Consider the following 19,434-nt stretch of genomic DNA (forward strand, 5'->3'; position numbering starts at 1 on the left):
TAATGCAGAATCTCAGGCCACTTGGAATGCTTTTAAACATTCAAGCCAAAACGTGCAAAGTTCAGCGTCGCTTGGCTCATGCACGCTTTTCAGTAAATGCATCTCAGCCCTCCAAGATGACAAACGCCACTTGCTGAAAGAGGTGATGCTGCACCACCTCCTTCACTGTTGCTCAGAAAAAGTATGACGTTTTTATCACAACACCCTCTAATTCAACAAGCCCCTGTTTTCCCCACAGCCTCCCCCCACCCGTAAGAGGGACAGTCCCTTGAGTCTGTAATTGGCAGGAGATGAAGCGATGATGGGGAGTGATCACAGTCAATAGCTTTGATTAACAATAAGGTGGAAAATTAGCAATGCTAGCGTTCAGCCACCCTGCCCTCTCCCTCTCCCAGATGCTCCCTCAGCCCCCGCCGGCCGCCTCGCCTCCCTCGCCTCGCAGGGCAGGCAGAGCCCTCCCAGCTTTGAAGTGCAGCAAAGGTGCAGGGCAGAGCGGAGAATTAGGGAAATCCAGACGCAGAAACCCCAAGGCAGGATGCTGGGACCTTCGCCCGGCTCAGCGAGCCGCAGGAGGGGCGAGGAGCGAGTGTGCTGTGTGCTGGCCTTGTGTGTGTTGCTGTTACATGTGGATTTACTTGTGTCTGGACATGCTGTGAGCGAAATGGCAACCACTGTTACTACTGTGACCCCATCAGCAGCTCTGGTGTTGTTTCTGACAGACCCTGAGGACCTAGAGAGGGGGACCGACCACGGGACGCCAAACCCCACCTCTGATAACGATGACAATTCGCTGGGCTATACAGGTAGAGTGTCTCTTTCCCAAACCCTAACCGCCCTTCTGCATAAAATGCCTCCACCTCCATCAGCCACCAACCACCTGTGTAAAATCATCTCCTCACCCCGCTGCCAGCTAACAGCCCACCAACTAACTGCTTGTCTTCATTTTCGAGACTTCATTCTTTAGCTGGGAGGTCATTTTGCTGAAGTAAATATTTGGGGGAAAGGAAACTGGACATGAAAACTGCATGCATCTGTTGTCTACTTTTGATATTCATGAATGCTCATCAGCCTGAAACTTTGATATTGCTAATATGTTTAGAAGGGTAATGCTATCTTAGAGATTTAATATATGACTAAATTGCTATAAAAAGAAATCAAAGTCTGTCTGTAAATAATTGGGTTGTTTAACAATATGCACTTTTGGGGGGTTATGCTGACAGTCTTATAAACAACAGAAAGCAAACTCTTTGCAAGAGTGATGCGAATCCCAAGTACCAACTTCTATCTCAGGATCGTGTTTACGTGGCTTATTGTTATTTCATCCCCAAAGCACTTCTCAAACAGATGCAGGTTTACACCAGCACAAAAGTAACAAATTGACTCAATGAATTGTTGGAAATAATTCATATTAAAAATGTGTAAAAATGATCCCCCTGGATGCATGTAAATGTTTCGTGCAGAATTTGTAAGTATCGTTGTAAGTATAATTACATAAGTTACACATTGAACTCAGAGACAGTTTGACTAAAACTTCAGATAAAAGCAAGAAATAAAATACTTCCCTTATAACCCATTAGATCAGATAATGATGTGACAGTGGCCTTGTGGTAATAGCAGCTATTTATTATGTTTTCTTTGTTCGTTCTTATTAGCACAGCTCTCCACAAACTTTTCCAGGCTGTGGGCTCTGGAGGTTGTGTGTGTGTGCTGGCGTAACGGCAATTAGAGATAATGCAGAGCTCTCCTGTGTCACTGCGATCTTACAGATGACTGTGCTGAAAAGAGAATAATTCACTAGACACATTTCAGTTTGGTCTAAAGTAAGAAACTGGTACTTTACTTTAGAAGCATCCTCACTGTCTTCATAGATATAATTTTCTCCAATATCATCCCTCGTGTACACAATTTGGGATCTGAAATATTTGGAATAAGTACTAAAATTAGTAAGACCTTTATAGCAGCTGTAATATTTACAACATTTATTTTAGGCTTATAGATATCTTGTTCTCATCAGCCCTATCTTTCTACCTAAAAAGTGAAATTAAAGGGCCAACCCACCAAAGCCCATGGGTGGGGAGATGGCAAAGGGGTTGGTGTAATACTTTTCCAGAAACTTAGCTAGAACCGGAGTTGTAAATGTTATTTCTTAATGTTGTAAATACAAAGGAAGTTCCCCTTTGTGGAAGGAGGAGCCCAAGGCCGGCTGCCTTCCCCCGGGCACCCTCACTCGCCCAAGGTCCCAGCCCTGTTCCCTGTGCTCACACGGCCCAAACAACCGCACTGTTTAGATGCACTAATAGCATTTCCTCTTTGTCTTTTATGGATTTCCTGAAAATTACATACAACCAACACATAAATCATGCTGGAGCACTGAATTAAGAGAACTTAAAAAAACAATGCCTTTGAGACGTAATGTACCAATTTCTGAATTTTTCAATCCTATTTATTTCTCCCCTTCAGGTTAATTGGTAGTCAGATTTCTGCTCTTAACCATGTCATTAGATGAATTAAGACAAGGTAATAAGCTGATAAAACTATCTTTATATTCTACAAGGAAACTAATTAAAGCAGCACATTTAATGCAAAGGGACTGGAAACCAGTCTCCTGAACAATCTTGTTCCTGAGACTGTAACTGTAACACCCTGACACCTAGGGAAATGTATTGTGTCTATTTTGTCTCAGTAAATTCTTGTTTATTCAGGAACCTCTCTTCCACTCTATGAATTAAACATGCTATTTGTGTCTCTTTCGTTTGCACATTGACCATTTCTTTGCTCATTAAAAACTCCATTGGAAGTAATAAGAAAAATTAAATAGGAAAATGTTTTTTGTCTGCTTGATAACAATTATAAAGGAAGATCTCAATTGGCTCTGAAATGGAAATACGCATATAAAGGACTACTTGGAACTGGCTACAGATTTCTTTCTTTTGTGTGCAAGTGTGTGTGTGTGTGTGTGTGTCTGTGTGAGACTTTCCTTTACTGTGACCATGTATACTTGAGTTGATAGAATCCTTGTTATTATATAAGAGGAAATTCAGTTTAGAGGGAAATGAGATGGCCTATCAGCTCAGGAACATTTTTACATATTTAATGTAAATTGTCTATAGCTGGATATGTCTCGAGTTTAGTAACTCTGGATATAGCAGCAAGAACATTGTTAGAAATAAAATATAAATATTAAGTACCTCAGAGAATATACAAAGCAGTTGTCAAATAAATCACTGATATGAGTTAGTTGCAAGATGAATTTCTATGAAAGGTAAAAAGTAAATGGATCAGGTACTGCTTGTAGGGTCTATATTTTAATGCACCATCTCAAAATGACTGTGCAAATTGTAGACACTTGAAGTTTACTTTTTTACTACATGTTGCTTCATTTCATTGAGCTGAAATGTGAGACTTTTCTGCGAAGCATGAAACAGTCCCAAAAGATCACCAATTCACTAAAATTCATGTTCCCACATCCCCAACTCTCCCCTTTTAGGCCATTCCAAGGAGTATAATTTTCACTGCAAGCTAATTTGTCCCTACAACATCTGCTCTGCTGCTCAAATCATTTGAGACCTTCACTCTTAAATTGACACATCAAACCAGAATACAGGGATCTCATATCATACACATTAATTTATTTTTTTATTAATGATCTAGTCAACAAATGAAATCTCTTATCAGTAGCATTTGCTTCTTAAAGCATAAACCCTACTTATCTAAATTGTATAAATGATCTAATTTAGAAGCCCAGGGAAAAAACATTACTGCAGAGTTCAGGGTAGAAGCCTATATAGATTCCTTTTCTCCTTACCATCTCCAGATACAACACTATAAGGACATGTAAAATTTGAAAACATTTTGGTCTCTCTCCTACCAGTCAATGAATGCAGAGCCATTTCTAAGATGGCACTGTGGTGTGTTATTAAAGTAGACTTGTGCATTATTTACAGAGGAGTAGCCCATGTCCTGTTTAACCAAGTGTGTCATAAATATTGGGAGTTATTTAACAGTTCACAGTATATAGTTTTTGTTGCAAGAATCAGTAAGATAAGGTTTTAAATCAGCACTTCATAGGGTCAGGCACACATCCCAAAGAGTCAAATATGTAATAATCCATGGTTTTTTAAAGGAGTTTCTGAAAAGAGTGCATTGTCTATTGACTTCTGGGAGTGCATATGGTGTTTTACAAATAAGAAAAAAGTAAGTAATATATCTAAGAATATTTAAATGTCTGAAATACATACATAATCCATGCACAGCTTTAGATAGTGACACAAAATTTAAAGAGAAATTTGTTGATACATAAAAATTCAGGGACTAAGTGGGAGCTAATATCAACTTAATAACATTCCCAATTATTTTTAGAAAAGAGTAATTATTAATTAGAAAATTAACTTTATTTCTTTTTCTGAGTAGTGAAAACGTCTGTAAAATTGGTTTGTAATGTCTAAAATATATCTTTTGTCCCTGTTTCTGTAAGAAAATACGTCCCAACTTCACAGTTCCGTTTTAAGGATTAGCATGTTAAATTTACAATAGCATTGGAAGAAAGCTAAATGCAGATTTAAACATCTTAACATCAAACAACTGTTAGTGACAATTCAAGTAATGATCTAGTCTAGAAATTCCAGAGTCATTTTAAATGGGGATCATGGAGTCTTTTACCCATCAATACTACTTCCAAACAGTTTGAATATAACTTTGTTTAGAAGGAAAAAAATATATGCACTCTTAAGAAACAAATATTCAGGGCAAAATATTATGTTCGCCCATAGGCACCCAGATAGCAACCCTCAAACCTTGCCTTCCCTCACGTTTTGAAATCTCAACTGGTAACTGTTAATTAATGGTGACACTGATTCTTCTGTCACTCTACATTCTTAATTGAATAGCTTCACAATTAAAATAAAACAGAAACTCTATGGTGGCACGTGCATTTTTAAATTATGTATTGGTGCTCATGTCCAGCATTCTCGATCACTTCATGAATGCAATGCCGTTTTCAAAACACTTTACATGCAGTAACTCATTTAATCTTCCTAACAACCCTCTCCGAAGGTGCTATTATTAATCGTGGCAATGCCTGATGTCTATTTCAATATTGTAGAAGAGAACTAGTCCAACATTTTCTAACCTCACAGACTTTTTAATTTAAATGGGGCTGTAGCTATAAGCTGCATTGAGCACATAGTTAAAAGTTAAGTAAGTGAGCCATAGTCCTACACAACAGCACCGTTCTAGTCACCAACACTTTAGGTCTCTGTTCATTCCCACCCAAGATTCATTATTATCACAATAACCAATGTTCATATTTTTAAAAAGCAAATAGGCCAAAAGCTTTAAACAGAATTAAGAAGGTCCCTATTTTATCCTCCTATTCTTGAACCTAGTAGCCGCCCCCCCCCCCTTTCGCCATCACATTCTTAGTTATGTTAGAATCACCAAGCACGCTTCCCAGGCAAGTCTCCTGCAAAGCCGAGCAGTGTACTATCATAGCATTTCCTTCTTTGTACAAGATAGTTCATTTTCTGGAGTTAATCGCCTTTTTAACTTCCTAAATGCTAAATCATATCTAATATCACAGACAGCTCTCTCATGAAACTCTCCATGTGTTTGTCCCAGGCTGGATGGCTTCTCCCTAGACCAGGGCCTTCTCTCGTCACTTGTTTATTTTAGATCCTGTTTCCTAGGCCTCATTGTTTGCTCTTCTCTGGTTTACCCTCTTGGTAAGAGAAGCCTACTCTCCAGAAAGCTCTTCAGAATATGCCTTTAGAAACATCAGAGTCAAAGAAGAGTTCCTGGGACTTGCTTTGTAGTGGATTGTCCATCTTTTCTTGTTTGTCTCCCTTTATTATGCTGGGTACTAGATGGGGCCTTCACCACACTATGTTTCCTTGGGTTATGCATATATGCATATAAATTCTTTGGTTAATCTCTCCCCACCCACCCACCCACCCCCTTCCCTCTGAGATCTGTCAATCTCTTCCATGCTTCTGAATCACTGAATCTATTTTGTTTATCAGTTTATTATGTTCCTTAGATTCCACGTATAACTGAGATCATGTGATGTTTGTCTTTGTCTGCCTGGCTTATTTCACTTAGCATAATACTCTCCAGGTCCATCCATACTGTCCCAAAGGGTACTATATCCTTCTTTATAGCTGCATAGTATTCCATGGTGTGAATGTCCCACAGCTTTTTTATCCACTCAGCTACTGATGGGCACTTGGGCTGTTTCCAGATCTTAGCTATTGTAAACTGCGCTGGTATGAACATAGGGGTCACTTCACACCTGTAAGAATGGCTCCCACCAACAAATCAAATGACACGTGCTGGCGAGGGTGTGGAGAAGGGAGCCCTGGTACACTGCTGGTGGGAATGCAGACCGGTACAGCCACTGTGGAAAACAGTATGGTGGTTCCTCAAGAAATTAAAAATGGGACTGCCTTTTGACCCAGTGATCCCACTTCTAGGACTATATCCTAAGAATCCTGGAACACTTATCAGAAAGAAGATAATAGCCATTCTAACAGGTGTGAGGAGGTATCTCATTGTAGTTTTGATTTGCATTTCCCTAATAGCTAGTGAAGCTGAACATCTTTTCATATATCTGTTGGCCTTTTAAAAAATAATTCCCCATCTCTTTTCTCTGCTCTCCTTTGGAACTTCTATTAGTAAGAAAAATGGACCTCTTAAATTGATTCATTAAGTCATTTACATTTTCTTTTCTAATATCTATCTACCAATGCCTTTAGAAAGTTTTTGTATTTGTTTATCATATGTTAAATTTCTGAACTTTAAAAAAAAAATTCTCTAATGTCCAAAAACCTTCCATAAATCAAAATCTCAAGCTAATTTTTCTGACTCTACAAACTGCTTTTTGTTATTCATCTGCAGCTCCTAATAGATAGAGAGTATTAGAAATCCACACAAAATTAATTTCTATTTACAGGTGGAAAACCCAGACTCAAAACTATCATGATTTAACCAAGACAGTACAGATATTTAGCAGTCAAAACAACTAGACTGCATCTACTAAATTCATTTTTAGTACACTTTTTTTTGGTGGGGATGGAGCTTGAATGGCATTACCTTTTCTATTTTCAAGCCTTCACTGCTTCATTTTCAGAGCATTTTTAACTTAAAATATCTCACAGAACTGCTAGGAAATGAGAAAATGTAGGAAAATAAACTGCAGAACAAAAAAAAAATTAACACTTCACTTTAATGTTAACTTATTTTAAAGTAATTTATATTTGTCTTAGAAAATCACATACTAATTTAAGTTTATATAAAATATACAGTCTACTCTTCATGAAATATCTGGGTAATCATTTATGCATTTACCTAAATAAAATTTAGATGCTGAGTGCCTACTCAGGGAAACTATTGTATTAGGTATATGAAGGTATATAGAATCTAAAGTCTATTAGTATCAGTACCATTCATGGCTCCTCTTTGGATCATCATATCTGGTCGCTCCTCACTAACTTGATCTTTGCCAATTTGTGCTTAATAGAAAATTAATAAAATTTTCTAAAAATATCCATTTCTACTTGCTATAGACCAATATTGGGAATAAAATCATAACATTACATTGATGTAACCAAATGGATTCATCATCAGCTGTTAGAAGACAGAGATACATATTTTTTCCAGAGTTATAAAGTTGTAAAATAACTTGTTTTTTGTTCTGTTTTTTGTTAATCCTCACTTGAGGATATTTTTTCCATGATTTTTAGAGACAGTGGAAGGGAGAGGGGGAGAGGAGAGGAGAGAGAGAGAGAGAGAGAGAGAGAGAGAGAGAAACATCCAGGCGAGAGTGGCGCATCTATTGCTTGCCTCCCACATGCGCCCCAACCGGGGCCGGGGATCACACCTGCAGCTCAGGTACATGTCCTTGCCTGGGAATCAAACCTGCGACCCTTATTGTGCAGGCAGATGCTCTGACTATTGAGTGACACTGGCCAGGACTGTTTTTTGTTTTGAATGACCTCAGTTATCAGACAATTCTGCCAATTCTCTGAAAATATGAAAGGAAGCAGATGAGACAGAAGACTGGGATGATAGGTTAAATTTATGTGTAATGCTCCAAAAGTCTCCTTAAATCAAGAGAAAATGCTGAAAAGGTTTCATTTTCATAATAATTGACAATATGGAGTAGACATGCTTAACTCTGTCTTCCTGAAGTTTGTGAGATATGGGTATGGAAGCTTCACCTGGATTTGAGCATTAAAGAGTAAGTTGAACTTTAACAACAATGGGATTCTATGAACAATTTAAAGCAGTTTATCTCAATTATCTAAAAAATTAAGTAAATTTTGTGTTGTCCTTACATTATTAACACTAATTATATTTTTAGAGTTTTTCATGAACACTTCGGAGATTTTAATTTTTCCCAGAAAGCATTGACTATTATCCTTAAAATTTTGTAATATTTTCAGCGTAGAAAACTTTGCAGCTAAACATTATGATTTGCTATTATAGGGGAAGAAAGAGCACAGTGTCTGAGTTTATATTAACTGGCAAAACCTTGTTTTTTATAGGAATGTTGCATTTCATTTTGTTTTCTTCAAGTAAAAGTTCAAATGGAGAAAATACTTCTCAAGAATATTTTTATTTGAATTTTTGAAGGATGCTTTTAATTTTTAAAATGTATCCAAAAGCAACAAACTTCAGAGATGTATGGATAAGTAGACATACTCCGAAACGAATTAGGCAGGCATTCTTTAGGTATGCTGACATCCTTAAGGCAGAATATATGTATAATGGAATTCAGATTAAAAGTTTATAAATGAAATTTTAGAAATAAATAATTTTTGTGGTATAACAGCTACTGTAAAGCAACTCCCTAATTATCTGAACAATTCAGTGAGAATCTTTATTTGCCCACCAATTTAAGCAAGACAGTATTATTTTAGCTTAACTATACCCTACCACATTGACTGCAGAGGCCTGGTTTTGCAGATGAGTCCCTACTAACCCAATACGACATGCCCCAGGCTCAGAGCCTTCTAAGCGGTACCTGTCAACAGCATGATGCTCAACTTTCAGTCCAGAGCTGTCACCGCCCAGTCACGGGTAGTCTCATTCCTGCACTACTTTAGATCCCTTCTGTGGCTTTATGCAAAACATCCTTCCACTTTTTTTTTTTTTTAAGAACCAATCATTTTTATTTATTTTAGGAAATAATATACTTTTTAGATACATGGATGATACTAAGTTATGACCCTGTTTAAATATTCATAAGGCATTTTATTTTAACAAAGATACTTTCTAAAAATCATAAATGAGATAGACTAATAATAAGACACGTATCAAAATTAGAATAAAATGTAGGTCATGGTTCTTATTTGCTGTCTTGGCATTAAAGATGTTACAAAGCACCCAGTTGGGTGGCTCAGTCAGTTGAAGCTTCATCCCATAAACCAAAAGGTTTCAGGTTCAATTCCCGGTCAGGGCACATACTCAGGTTGCTGATTCCATCCCCAGTTGGGGTGCAGATGGGAGGCAACTGTTTGATATTTCTCTCTCTACCTGATCTCTCTCTCTCTCTCTCTCCCTCTCTCTTTCTCAAATCAATAAACATATCCTTGGGTGAGGACTTAAAAAAAAAAGATGTTACAAAGATAAAATACATTCATAGAATACCACTAAATATCCCAACCTTTACAGACATAGGTGTTGCCACAAAGGTCTTTCTCTGACCAACCAAATTTTATTCTTAAACTATTGGCATGATTTAACTCTAATGCATAATATTACTATTTCTCCTACTGTAGTAAGTTCTAGTTTTCTCAAGGCCTTTTCTCTGAATTTTCTGGAAATAGAATATCATATTTCCAACTGTCAATGTTATCCTCATAAATATATGTACCAGGTAGGCATACTCACATATGTGCTTTCCATTTTCAGGCTGAGAAAAAAGACAAGCATTTAGAGCTGTATAAACCTTATTAAAGCAAAAGACAATCCAAATGAATATCAAGAGAAATTATGACATTTCCATGCAGTATTTGATTTAGAAAACATGGATTTTGACATATTTTTTATTCAAATATCATTCTGAACACTCATGGTCCAAGAACATTCAAACAACAAACCAAAAAGAAACAGATGTTAAAGATTGGTCTTCAGATATTATGCCACTGAGGCCATGCTTGCCTATGATCTTGCCAACATAAAACCACATCCACACCACAGTGGCCACCAAACAATTCAGCAGAGTTTCCTTAACTGTGAGCTGCTTGAAGCTACCAGTTTGAGCACTATTGACTAAAGCTCTGAAGAGCTGTAGGAATCTCAGCAGGGGTTGGGGAACTCAGCTCAACCTTGGCATAGTGTCAAAATGTGGCCAATCGAGGCTTCAAGTACAGAACAGCATTGACCAGTGAGGGGGCTTTCTCAAGATTACAGACAAATTGGGCCAGGGTTCTAGAATGGAAAGTCTTCAGCTTTGAATGGCCAGCTGATTATCACCTACCTCCCATAAGCCCACTTTTTTGTTTAGCTTTTCTAATTTATAAAAAGGAAATGATATTTGACAGTTCACTAATGTTTTGTAAACTAAAAGATAATTGGTTAACCCTCTATAATCTTTAATTTTTAGAGAAAATTTTAGACAATGATCTTTTTTTCTCTTTACGTTCATTTCTAAAGAAATTTTTTTAACAACATGGACATCAGTTCAACTTCAGTTTATCTCAAAAAGTTAATACACTTGGAGGACTATACGATCAGTACATAAGCATTTGTTATAAAAGTAAAACATTTTACTATTATTTTACATTGCTGCAAAGAAATGTTGAATCAGCTACAGGCTGGTACCACAGCTATAGGTGGATTCTACAGTAGGTTATACAGTGGTAACATGCAAAACCAAAATTTCTATGGCAGTAAATGTGTTCCAAGGAAACACACAGAAATTATGAGTCGCTGAGGCTTTGCATGGTATGGGACTCTGTTCTGCATAGTACCTCAGGTTCCCAAGGCTCTCAGATGTGCCATCTTGACACAGGCTTTCATGATTGCAACAGTGATAACAATCATGAACTTGCTTTAAGAGCTTCTGCAAATAAATCACTTCTGCTTTTTATTTGTCCAAAAAAAGTCACAGACACATCTACCTTCAGCAAAGTAGAGAAGTGCAATCCTACATGGCGTTTGGAGGAGGGAGAACTAGAAATGCTCAGAGAACAGCACTAACCACCACTAGACTAGCAACGCAAGAAACAGGAAATTCATCCAACTACCAAGTTGGCTGGATGGACCCTATATGCTATTGAGCCACATCAATGGTTCAGCATCACTCTGTTCTATGGGCCGACTGGGCTCTCAGCAATATTGGTGGCCATTCAATTTTGTTAAAATTAATACTAGGTCTTTAAGCCCATATATTATTCTCTCCCTGCTACTTACACACATTATTCATGATCCAACTGTGCAAACAATGGGATGGCGGAGGAAGATGAGGAATGACATCTGAATCAATATTGCCACCTATTTACTAAAAGCCTTCTATGTAACACGTTCATTTGTGAGTGTTCACTCAGGACACTGATATCTCTATTCTGAAGTCATTTCAAAGGATCCTCTCATACACCTCTTGCCCAGATTTTCTTGTTATGGGTTCTTCAAAAGTCTCCCTTCTAACACCCCCAAAATCCATCCAACCCTTTAGCTACTATCCCTGAATCAATCTATGCCCATGCTTCTAGCTATCTCTCCTTCCAGATACAGTGGACAACCAGTTGTACCATTAAAAGTTCCTCCCTCAACTCAGAGAGAAGGTGGCAGTGGGGGATTGGGTGGGGAGAGAGTAATCAGAGAACTTTTATGTTTATATGCATAACCCATGGAGACAGACATTGGTATGGGGAAGGCCTGGGGGTGGGGTGGATGCAGGGTGGAGGGGATCAATGGGGGAAAAAGGGGGACATCTGTAATACTTTCAACAATAAAGATAAATTTTAAAAAGTTCTTCCCTCGCCCAGCCGGGTGTGGCTCAACGGTTGAGTGTCGACCTAGGATCCAGGGGATCGGGGTTCGATTCCCTGTCAGGGCACATGCCCGGGTTGCAGGCTCAATCAATGACTCTCTCATCATGGATGTTTCTATCTCTCTCTCTCCCTCTCCTTTCCTCTCTCTGAAATCAATAAAGATATATTTAAAATAATAATAATAATAAATAAATAAATAAATAAATAAATAAATAAATAAATAAATAAATACAGTTCTTCCCTCAATAAGGATTTATTTTCCCTACTGTCCTTCTTGGGACTCTTGTATGAGCTATAATGGAACAGCAATCCACTTCCAACCAACACCAACATATCCTGCAGAAAACTAAATGTGTATCAGGCTTAGTTTTTTCCCCTGTTGGTTGATTGTAAGAAACACCCCAGGTGACCATATTTACAGATCGAGGGACAGGTGGCAGGAATAGGTACATCATAAATGGGAGCTACCTGCACCTCAAGCATTTTTCTGCTTTGAGTGCCTGCTTGAGCTTAATCTTGCTTTGCCCATGCCAATTCCACTTGATGATGGTATGCTGCTGGGCACATCCAACTTTATGATGAACAGTCAAGCATCTCCCAGTTTATGATGGCTGCATGATTTGGGGAGGAATTTAGGTTCTCTTGATCAGAAGTTCAATCACTCCTCAACCAAAGTTGCAAGATAGAAACTGGATTTAAAAAGGAAATTAACTTTTTTTCCAAAGACGTCATTGCTTTTCTCTAAAGCCCTACATGGTCTGTGCTGTCATTCTATCAGAACTTGCCAGAAGCACATCCCATTGTTTCACAATTGGATTTACTCCATTATGTGGTTCAAATAACAAGACGGCTTGGCATTGCTAGCTGACTGAGAAGGACAGCCTTGTCACACTCAAAAGAAATAGCATTATGGGTAGTTGTTAAATAGGAAGAAATAGCTCATCCAAATGAGGCATGTTTCCTAAATTATCCAAAGATACCCAACAAGCAGACAAATCAATGAAAAATATAAGTCAATGTACAGTCACTTATCTTTCACTTTGGCAAGAATATATGGTATGACTTGACACACCCAAACTTAGGCAGAGCCCTCAAGTTTTTATGGGATTTATCTCCCATCTTTTCAAATGCTTATGCCTTACAGATACATGTAGAGTAACTGCTGCTTAGTGCTCACCAAGATCTATGAGCATGATTGCAACAATCTAGTGAACCAGAATGTTGACTTGGTGATAAGATAATCAAGGTCCCATAGGAGCAAAGGTGGAGAGCTGATGTAGCCCTTAGGTAAGATAGTGATTATGTACCACCATTCCTACCAAGAGAAAGCAAGATCATTCTGGTATCATTTGTTTACTGGAGTGAGAAGAATGCATTTGCTGTAGTAGGAGATGCTGCTTTTATGTGCCGGGAACTCTGTTTACTTTCTCTAATAAGGAGACAATATCTGGAAGAGTCTTTAACATTTTAATCTATACCTGATTAAGTTTAGAGTGATCGTTGTCATTCTCCAAGACCTATCTCTCTTCTGCACAGGTCAAAGGGGTAAGTTTAATGGGGACAAGATAAGAACAAACACCCACTGCATATTGCAAGTCCTAGAAATTGGTGCTGTTTTCACAGAGATGTGGTATTTCATTTAATTTTTTTTAACTTTATGTAGAGTGTCAATTCTATGGGTTTTTTATTACTTAAAAAAGTCCTCGTTCAGTAGATCATGGAGACAACGTGTTACTCTGTCAATTGCTGATTCAACTATGTAATCAATAGCTGGGAAGATTGTTACAGGGTGGTTTTTCAGGCACCCTGACCCATGTATTTAGGATAAAACTCTATTATTTTACTGATGAAACACAGTAGCATTCTGGATCTTTAACTATTAGTAATATCAAACAGTCTGCATTTCCCTTTCTTCAAATCAGACATCTTGATAAGCAGGTTTCCTTTAGGGAAGTGCAGAAATAAAGTTATAGTACGTAAGCATGATAGTATCATGTGGTCTTTTTCCACAACTATCTGGCCTCTCCTTCAGTGATGGGACTTCCAGCCTATGCACTGATCAAGGCCTCATGATTTAGCAAATGGGTGATGGACCATGACTAACTAACACATGACTCAAGTCAGGTCTTTTTCACCACACCTAGAAAATTTTTTTTTAATTTAAAACTTAATTATACTTTGGTCACTTCACAACTATTTCAGTCTTAGTGAGATGTATGATCTGTAACCCACAGCAAAATATCCTTGGGAATTTGTTGGCTACTGTGAAAACCATGCTCACTTTTCTCTGGTAGTTAACTGTTACCATTTGGTCTTGGCCACTCCATGACACTATTGTCCATGCTGGAATTAGGGGCTAATTACAATGGCAATGCTTCCTCACTTTATCCCTAGCCTACAGAGAACAAACGCTAAAATACTTGTGAAGGATGTTGGAGGTCCTCTTTTGAGTGTAGTATAAAATGACTTGTTGAAGGGATTGACCTGTAGAACCCTTTAGGAGATAAAGTTGGAAAATGGTTAATTGTGTCACAAAGGATAAATCCACTCAAACATCTGAATCTCTGTACGTCTTCACTGACTAATAAAAATATAAATGTATGCCCCAAATGCAAGCCACAAGTATACTTTTAAATTTTCTAGAAGTCATATTTAAAAAAAAAAAGAAATAAGTAAACTTGTTTATAACATTATATCTTGTTTAACCTAATACAGACAAGATATTATTTCAATATGCAATCAATATAAAAATTTTATTGAGACACTACACTTTGTTGCACTCTTTTACACTTGAACATCTTGATTTGGACTAGCCACATGTCAAATGCTTAGTAGCCACATGAATTCCTCCTTCTCTATTATGCCACAGAATTTCTGGCGTCTAAACTTTCTCTACTAAAATGTAATTTGAGCTTCTTTCCATCAATACCAAGCACACAGCTAGAACCATTTACTTCCAGCTGCTCAAACTAGCTCTTTGATTCCAGAATCTCTGTTAAATCAGTCATAATACACGCAGCCACTTTAAAGTCACTTTTGTTCTTTTCTGGTCTAGCACATTTAGAATCAGAGCCACAGATATTCGCCAGGTTTCTGTTGATATGAATTGGCAAAATCTATTAAGCCCCATCTTCCTGGGTTGGGTATTGTAGCTGTGCCTTTTTGAGATCTGAGTGTGATCTTTGCTCCGAAGGTGATTAGGAGTGATAGTGGGGTGTAAAGTAAATGGGCATCCTTTCGCATGATACCTGCCTCAAGGTCTCCAGGCGAGGCAGTTCTAGCATCATCTGAGGTAAAGAAAGAACTCTACCTTTTGGCAAAGAAGGATCAGTGGAATTTGGGGGTCTGGAGTGTTCAGGTTGATCTTAACCCATTCACATATTCCATTCCAGTTTTCAAGTTTCTGCACTTTCCCCCATCAGGGTTCTAAAATTTCACATAAGAGGCCTCAATCCAGCATTGTTGAGTCATACGATCAACTACAGTAGCCCTGAGGCTATAAGTCAAAAGAGAGTCTCGTTCCCCTGAATGTGCCTTGAGCCAAGAATGTAAAATGCTGGGTATATCGCTTCTCTAAATAATGCAGTGCAATCAGCAGCAGGTGGCCCACCCACGTAGCCCTTGTACCCTTTATTAATGTCATAATAACCTACTGCAGGAACTGTTCAGACCACCAAAGCTTTACCTCAATTGACACTCCATTATAGGTGACCACAGGTGATACATCATCACACAGTTTTGTCACTTTACACTACAAATAGCCAGAGTCTCATTTCAAAATTGCATTAGGATTTCACTAGCTTTAAATCAAGCAAATGAATTAACAAATTCCAGATTCTCATCCTGGAGGTCCTGCGGCTGACAACCAGTGTCTACTGCATGGAGAGCCTCTGTTTCCAAGACCTGATGAAGGTTTTGGAAGAAGTTGGAGTTGAAGAAATCAGAAATAACTCCAGCTATTTTAATAAGAAAGGGATTTAATAAGGCAATTAGGTGCTTACAAAATCACTGGAAGGAAAAGGGAAGTGAGGCCTCCAAATATAACCCATAGGATAAATCAGCCTGAGAAGTTCATCAGAGAAGCTGTTACTTAATCAAGAAACAGGAAAGCAGGAGGCAACATGGAAATGAAAATGCTTTACATTTTGGGCTTCCAAGTCTGACAGTAAGCTAATAACTTTATTATTCCTGAAAGTGTGAAACGCACCCAGTTTATATTCACTGTGATAACCGACTTCTAGTGGGCACTTAGCACTGTTTGTTTGACATTATTTCGTATAATCCTCATGACAACCTGGCAGAGTAGGTTTTATCTCCATTCTGTAGATGAGATAATAAACTGGGGCACAGAAAGATTAAAAGCAACGTTTTCAACTTGCCACAAGTATCAAATCCTGGGAATCCAGCCTCTGCTCTCAGTTGCTTCCCATGCGAGGTAGGGGTTATCTGTAGTAAGCCTCATGTATTATTAATAGTTGCTCAGTCAGCATGTATAAGCTTTCAAATTACCACCGTTATCCAATTAACCCGTGGTTACTGCTATGGCTTTTAGTGCTTCTCCTCAGGAGCAGGCTAATGAATTTCAGTATAAATGATTACACAAGTGGGAAACAAAGGTCACGGAAAAAATGGAACACTTCATAATAACTGTTACATAAAGGCTTTTTATTCCCCCAAAATCAATTTTAAAGATTGAAGTCTCTGCAGCAGCCTGGTCAATTTTAATACTAGTGCTATTCAGTTAGTCCTAATAAAAATTTTAAAAACTAATAATATTGATACATGATTTCTTAAGTATAACACTTTAATTTTACAGATGAGATAAACAAACTATACTTATGTAGTAAAAATATGCAAACATGCATGGGAAAGATGTAAATCACTTCAAGATGCTGGTTATCTCTGGGAAAGTGAGGCATAGAAAAGGAGAGTGGACAGCTATGGAAATATCTAGAATTTTTTGTTTCTATTTAAAAAGAGAGTGTAATACAAATATGGCAAAAATCTAATTACTGTTTATATGATGTGTAAATGAGTGTCTATTATATTTGTGTAGTTTTCTACATGTGTGAAATATTTCATAACTTGATATTAAAGAATTTTAAGAAATTTGCATTAATTTTTAAGAATTATTGTGGTTCTATTAGATTTCTTTACTTAATACAGCATACTTTGCCATATATTTTATGCTAGCATCTACATTGTTGAAATGATATATAATAAGATTTTGAAAAAGCACCCTAAATCGACACAGCTATGTTAAAATAAAACCGAAAGAAAGAAGAAAAGAACTTCTGCCCAAGACTTAAATCTTATAGAACATGCTATTGATGTGTTGGGGTTTTAATGTTCATTCAGGTTAGACATGACCTCAGTTTTTAAATATCTAATTTAGAAACAGATGCCTGAAACCAATTTTTTAAAAAATATATCTTTATTGATTTCAGAGAGAGGAAGGGAGAGGGAGAGAGAGAGAAACATCAATGATGAGAGAGTCATTGATCCGCTGCCTCCTGCACACCCCCAACTGGGGATCCAGCCTGCAACCCAGGCTCGTGCTCTGACCAGGATTCGAACCGCGATCTTCTGGGTCCTAGGTTGATGTTCAACTGCTGAGCCACACCAGCCGGGCTGAAACTGATTTTTGTGTTGAACACACACAGACACACAGACACACAGACACACACACACCAACAACCAAAGAGGTAGCTTAATGTAGCTTAACATCAAGACTATGAAGACCTATATAAAATACTATGTCATTCAATTTATACTTTAAAGCATATACAACACATACTTATCATGAGTCAATATGTTTGTTCATTATATATTTTTTCAAATGCAGTTTAATTGCTTTTAATTTAAAAATAACCAGTGGAGACACACAAGTCCTTTCACAAAGAACTGTGCAGAACAAAGTTACCATTTCTAGAGTAGGGGTTTGCCACAGAAATCCTAATTAGTGAAAAACTTCTGAAGGGAGTCAGACTATTTACTCTACAATTTAACCAAGATGTCACTCCAACCAGAGACAGGACACTCTCATTCACCACAGCTTTTAATGTACGTGTATTGTACATTTAGTTTTAACTTATTTAAATTTTATCAATTTCATTCTTAAGTTTCAAGTAACCACAGCAGTTGTACAAGAAAGAAAGCTGTGTAAGGAGAAATTCAGAATTGTGCTCAATAATTAATTACTGTCTTATCTTTAAAGTAAAATGGGATAAAGAGAAGCTTCTGAAAACAAATTCTGTAATTAGCATCTTATTGTAATCTAATAAATTTCTATAGAACTTAACTCAAATGGAAGTATTAGAATGCCTGTAGTAAGTCTGTCAAAATAGTTGAATGGACATTAGGATTTAGTTATTGGTGTAGAAAAGTGACTGACTAAGCAGTGCAATGCTGAGAAAAAGTTAAAATAAGGCCACTTTTCTGTTTCTTAACTGCATTTTTTTACACAAGTAGCTGTAATTTTCCAATACTACTTTTTTACATATATTAGACACTTATGCAGATGTATGCTTGAGTATTTTCTATGCATCAAATAGAAAAAAAGATAGATGATAAAAATCAATGATTGTTTTTAACGTTTATACTATATTCACTTAAATTTGCTTTGTAGGCAATTATCACAATCAACCAAATCAACTAAAAACAAAGTGTTAGAGAATACTTAAACAGAATGTGAAATAAAAGGCCTAGAGTGCATTTTTGGTATTGATCTAGCATCATAAAATATTTGATAAGGAATTATTTGATTGTTTTATCAGGAATAAATTATTTTGCCTTTTTAAAAAATATGTTTTTATTGATTTCAAAGAGAGAAAAGGAGAGAGACAGAGAGATAGAAACATTAATGATGAGAGAGAGTCCTTGACTGGCTGCCTCCTGCACACCCCCTCCTGGGGAAGGAGCCCACAACCAGGGCATGTGCCATGACCTCCTGGTCCATAGGTCCATGCTCAACCATTGAGCCGTGCCTTTTACATAAGCTCCTGTATCCTGCTGCAACTAAAACAATTTGTTTTTTGTTAAATCCAAGGGGAATTTTATTCTTTGAATCTAAAATTGCTTTAAATCTTTATTTCAGCCAAATGATAATTTTAAAAAGAAGTAATATTTAAAACTACACATAGTATTATAATATGTAATGTTTCATTTATTTAAGCAATTCAAGAGTGTCAATCAATTTCTAAAAATTATTTATATTAAGTCTTAATGATTGCATAAATAATACTCTCTCAATAGAGGTAATTTAAAAAATAAAAGCACAAAGTAAAAGTAAAATCAACACCCAACATTTTAATATGCATGCAATTCTCAGTTTCCGGCTGTAGACAAAATAAGCAAAGTGAGCTTCAGGACACTACACACACATGCAAAAGGCAAGTGCATAATTTTATTAAAATTGAAAAAGTAATTAGGACTTTAAAAA

At 37.1% G+C, this 19,434-nt stretch overlaps 1 protein-coding gene across 1 annotated transcript in view; it reads left to right on the plus strand.

Annotated features, from left to right (window-relative positions):
- ROBO1 (roundabout guidance receptor 1) overlaps positions 1-19,434 on the plus strand; it is a 1,016,983-nt gene that overhangs the window by 547,121 nt on the left and 450,428 nt on the right. The window contains exon 3 of the mRNA XM_081137820.1: positions 720-803. Within this exon, the coding sequence (XP_080993946.1) occupies positions 720-803 (84 nt within the window). The remainder of the gene's footprint in view (positions 1-719; positions 804-19,434) is intronic.

This window comes from Miniopterus schreibersii (assembly GCF_964146895.1).
Source record: "Miniopterus schreibersii genome assembly, chromosome: 5".
NCBI lineage: Eukaryota > Metazoa > Chordata > Mammalia > Chiroptera > Miniopteridae > Miniopterus > Miniopterus schreibersii.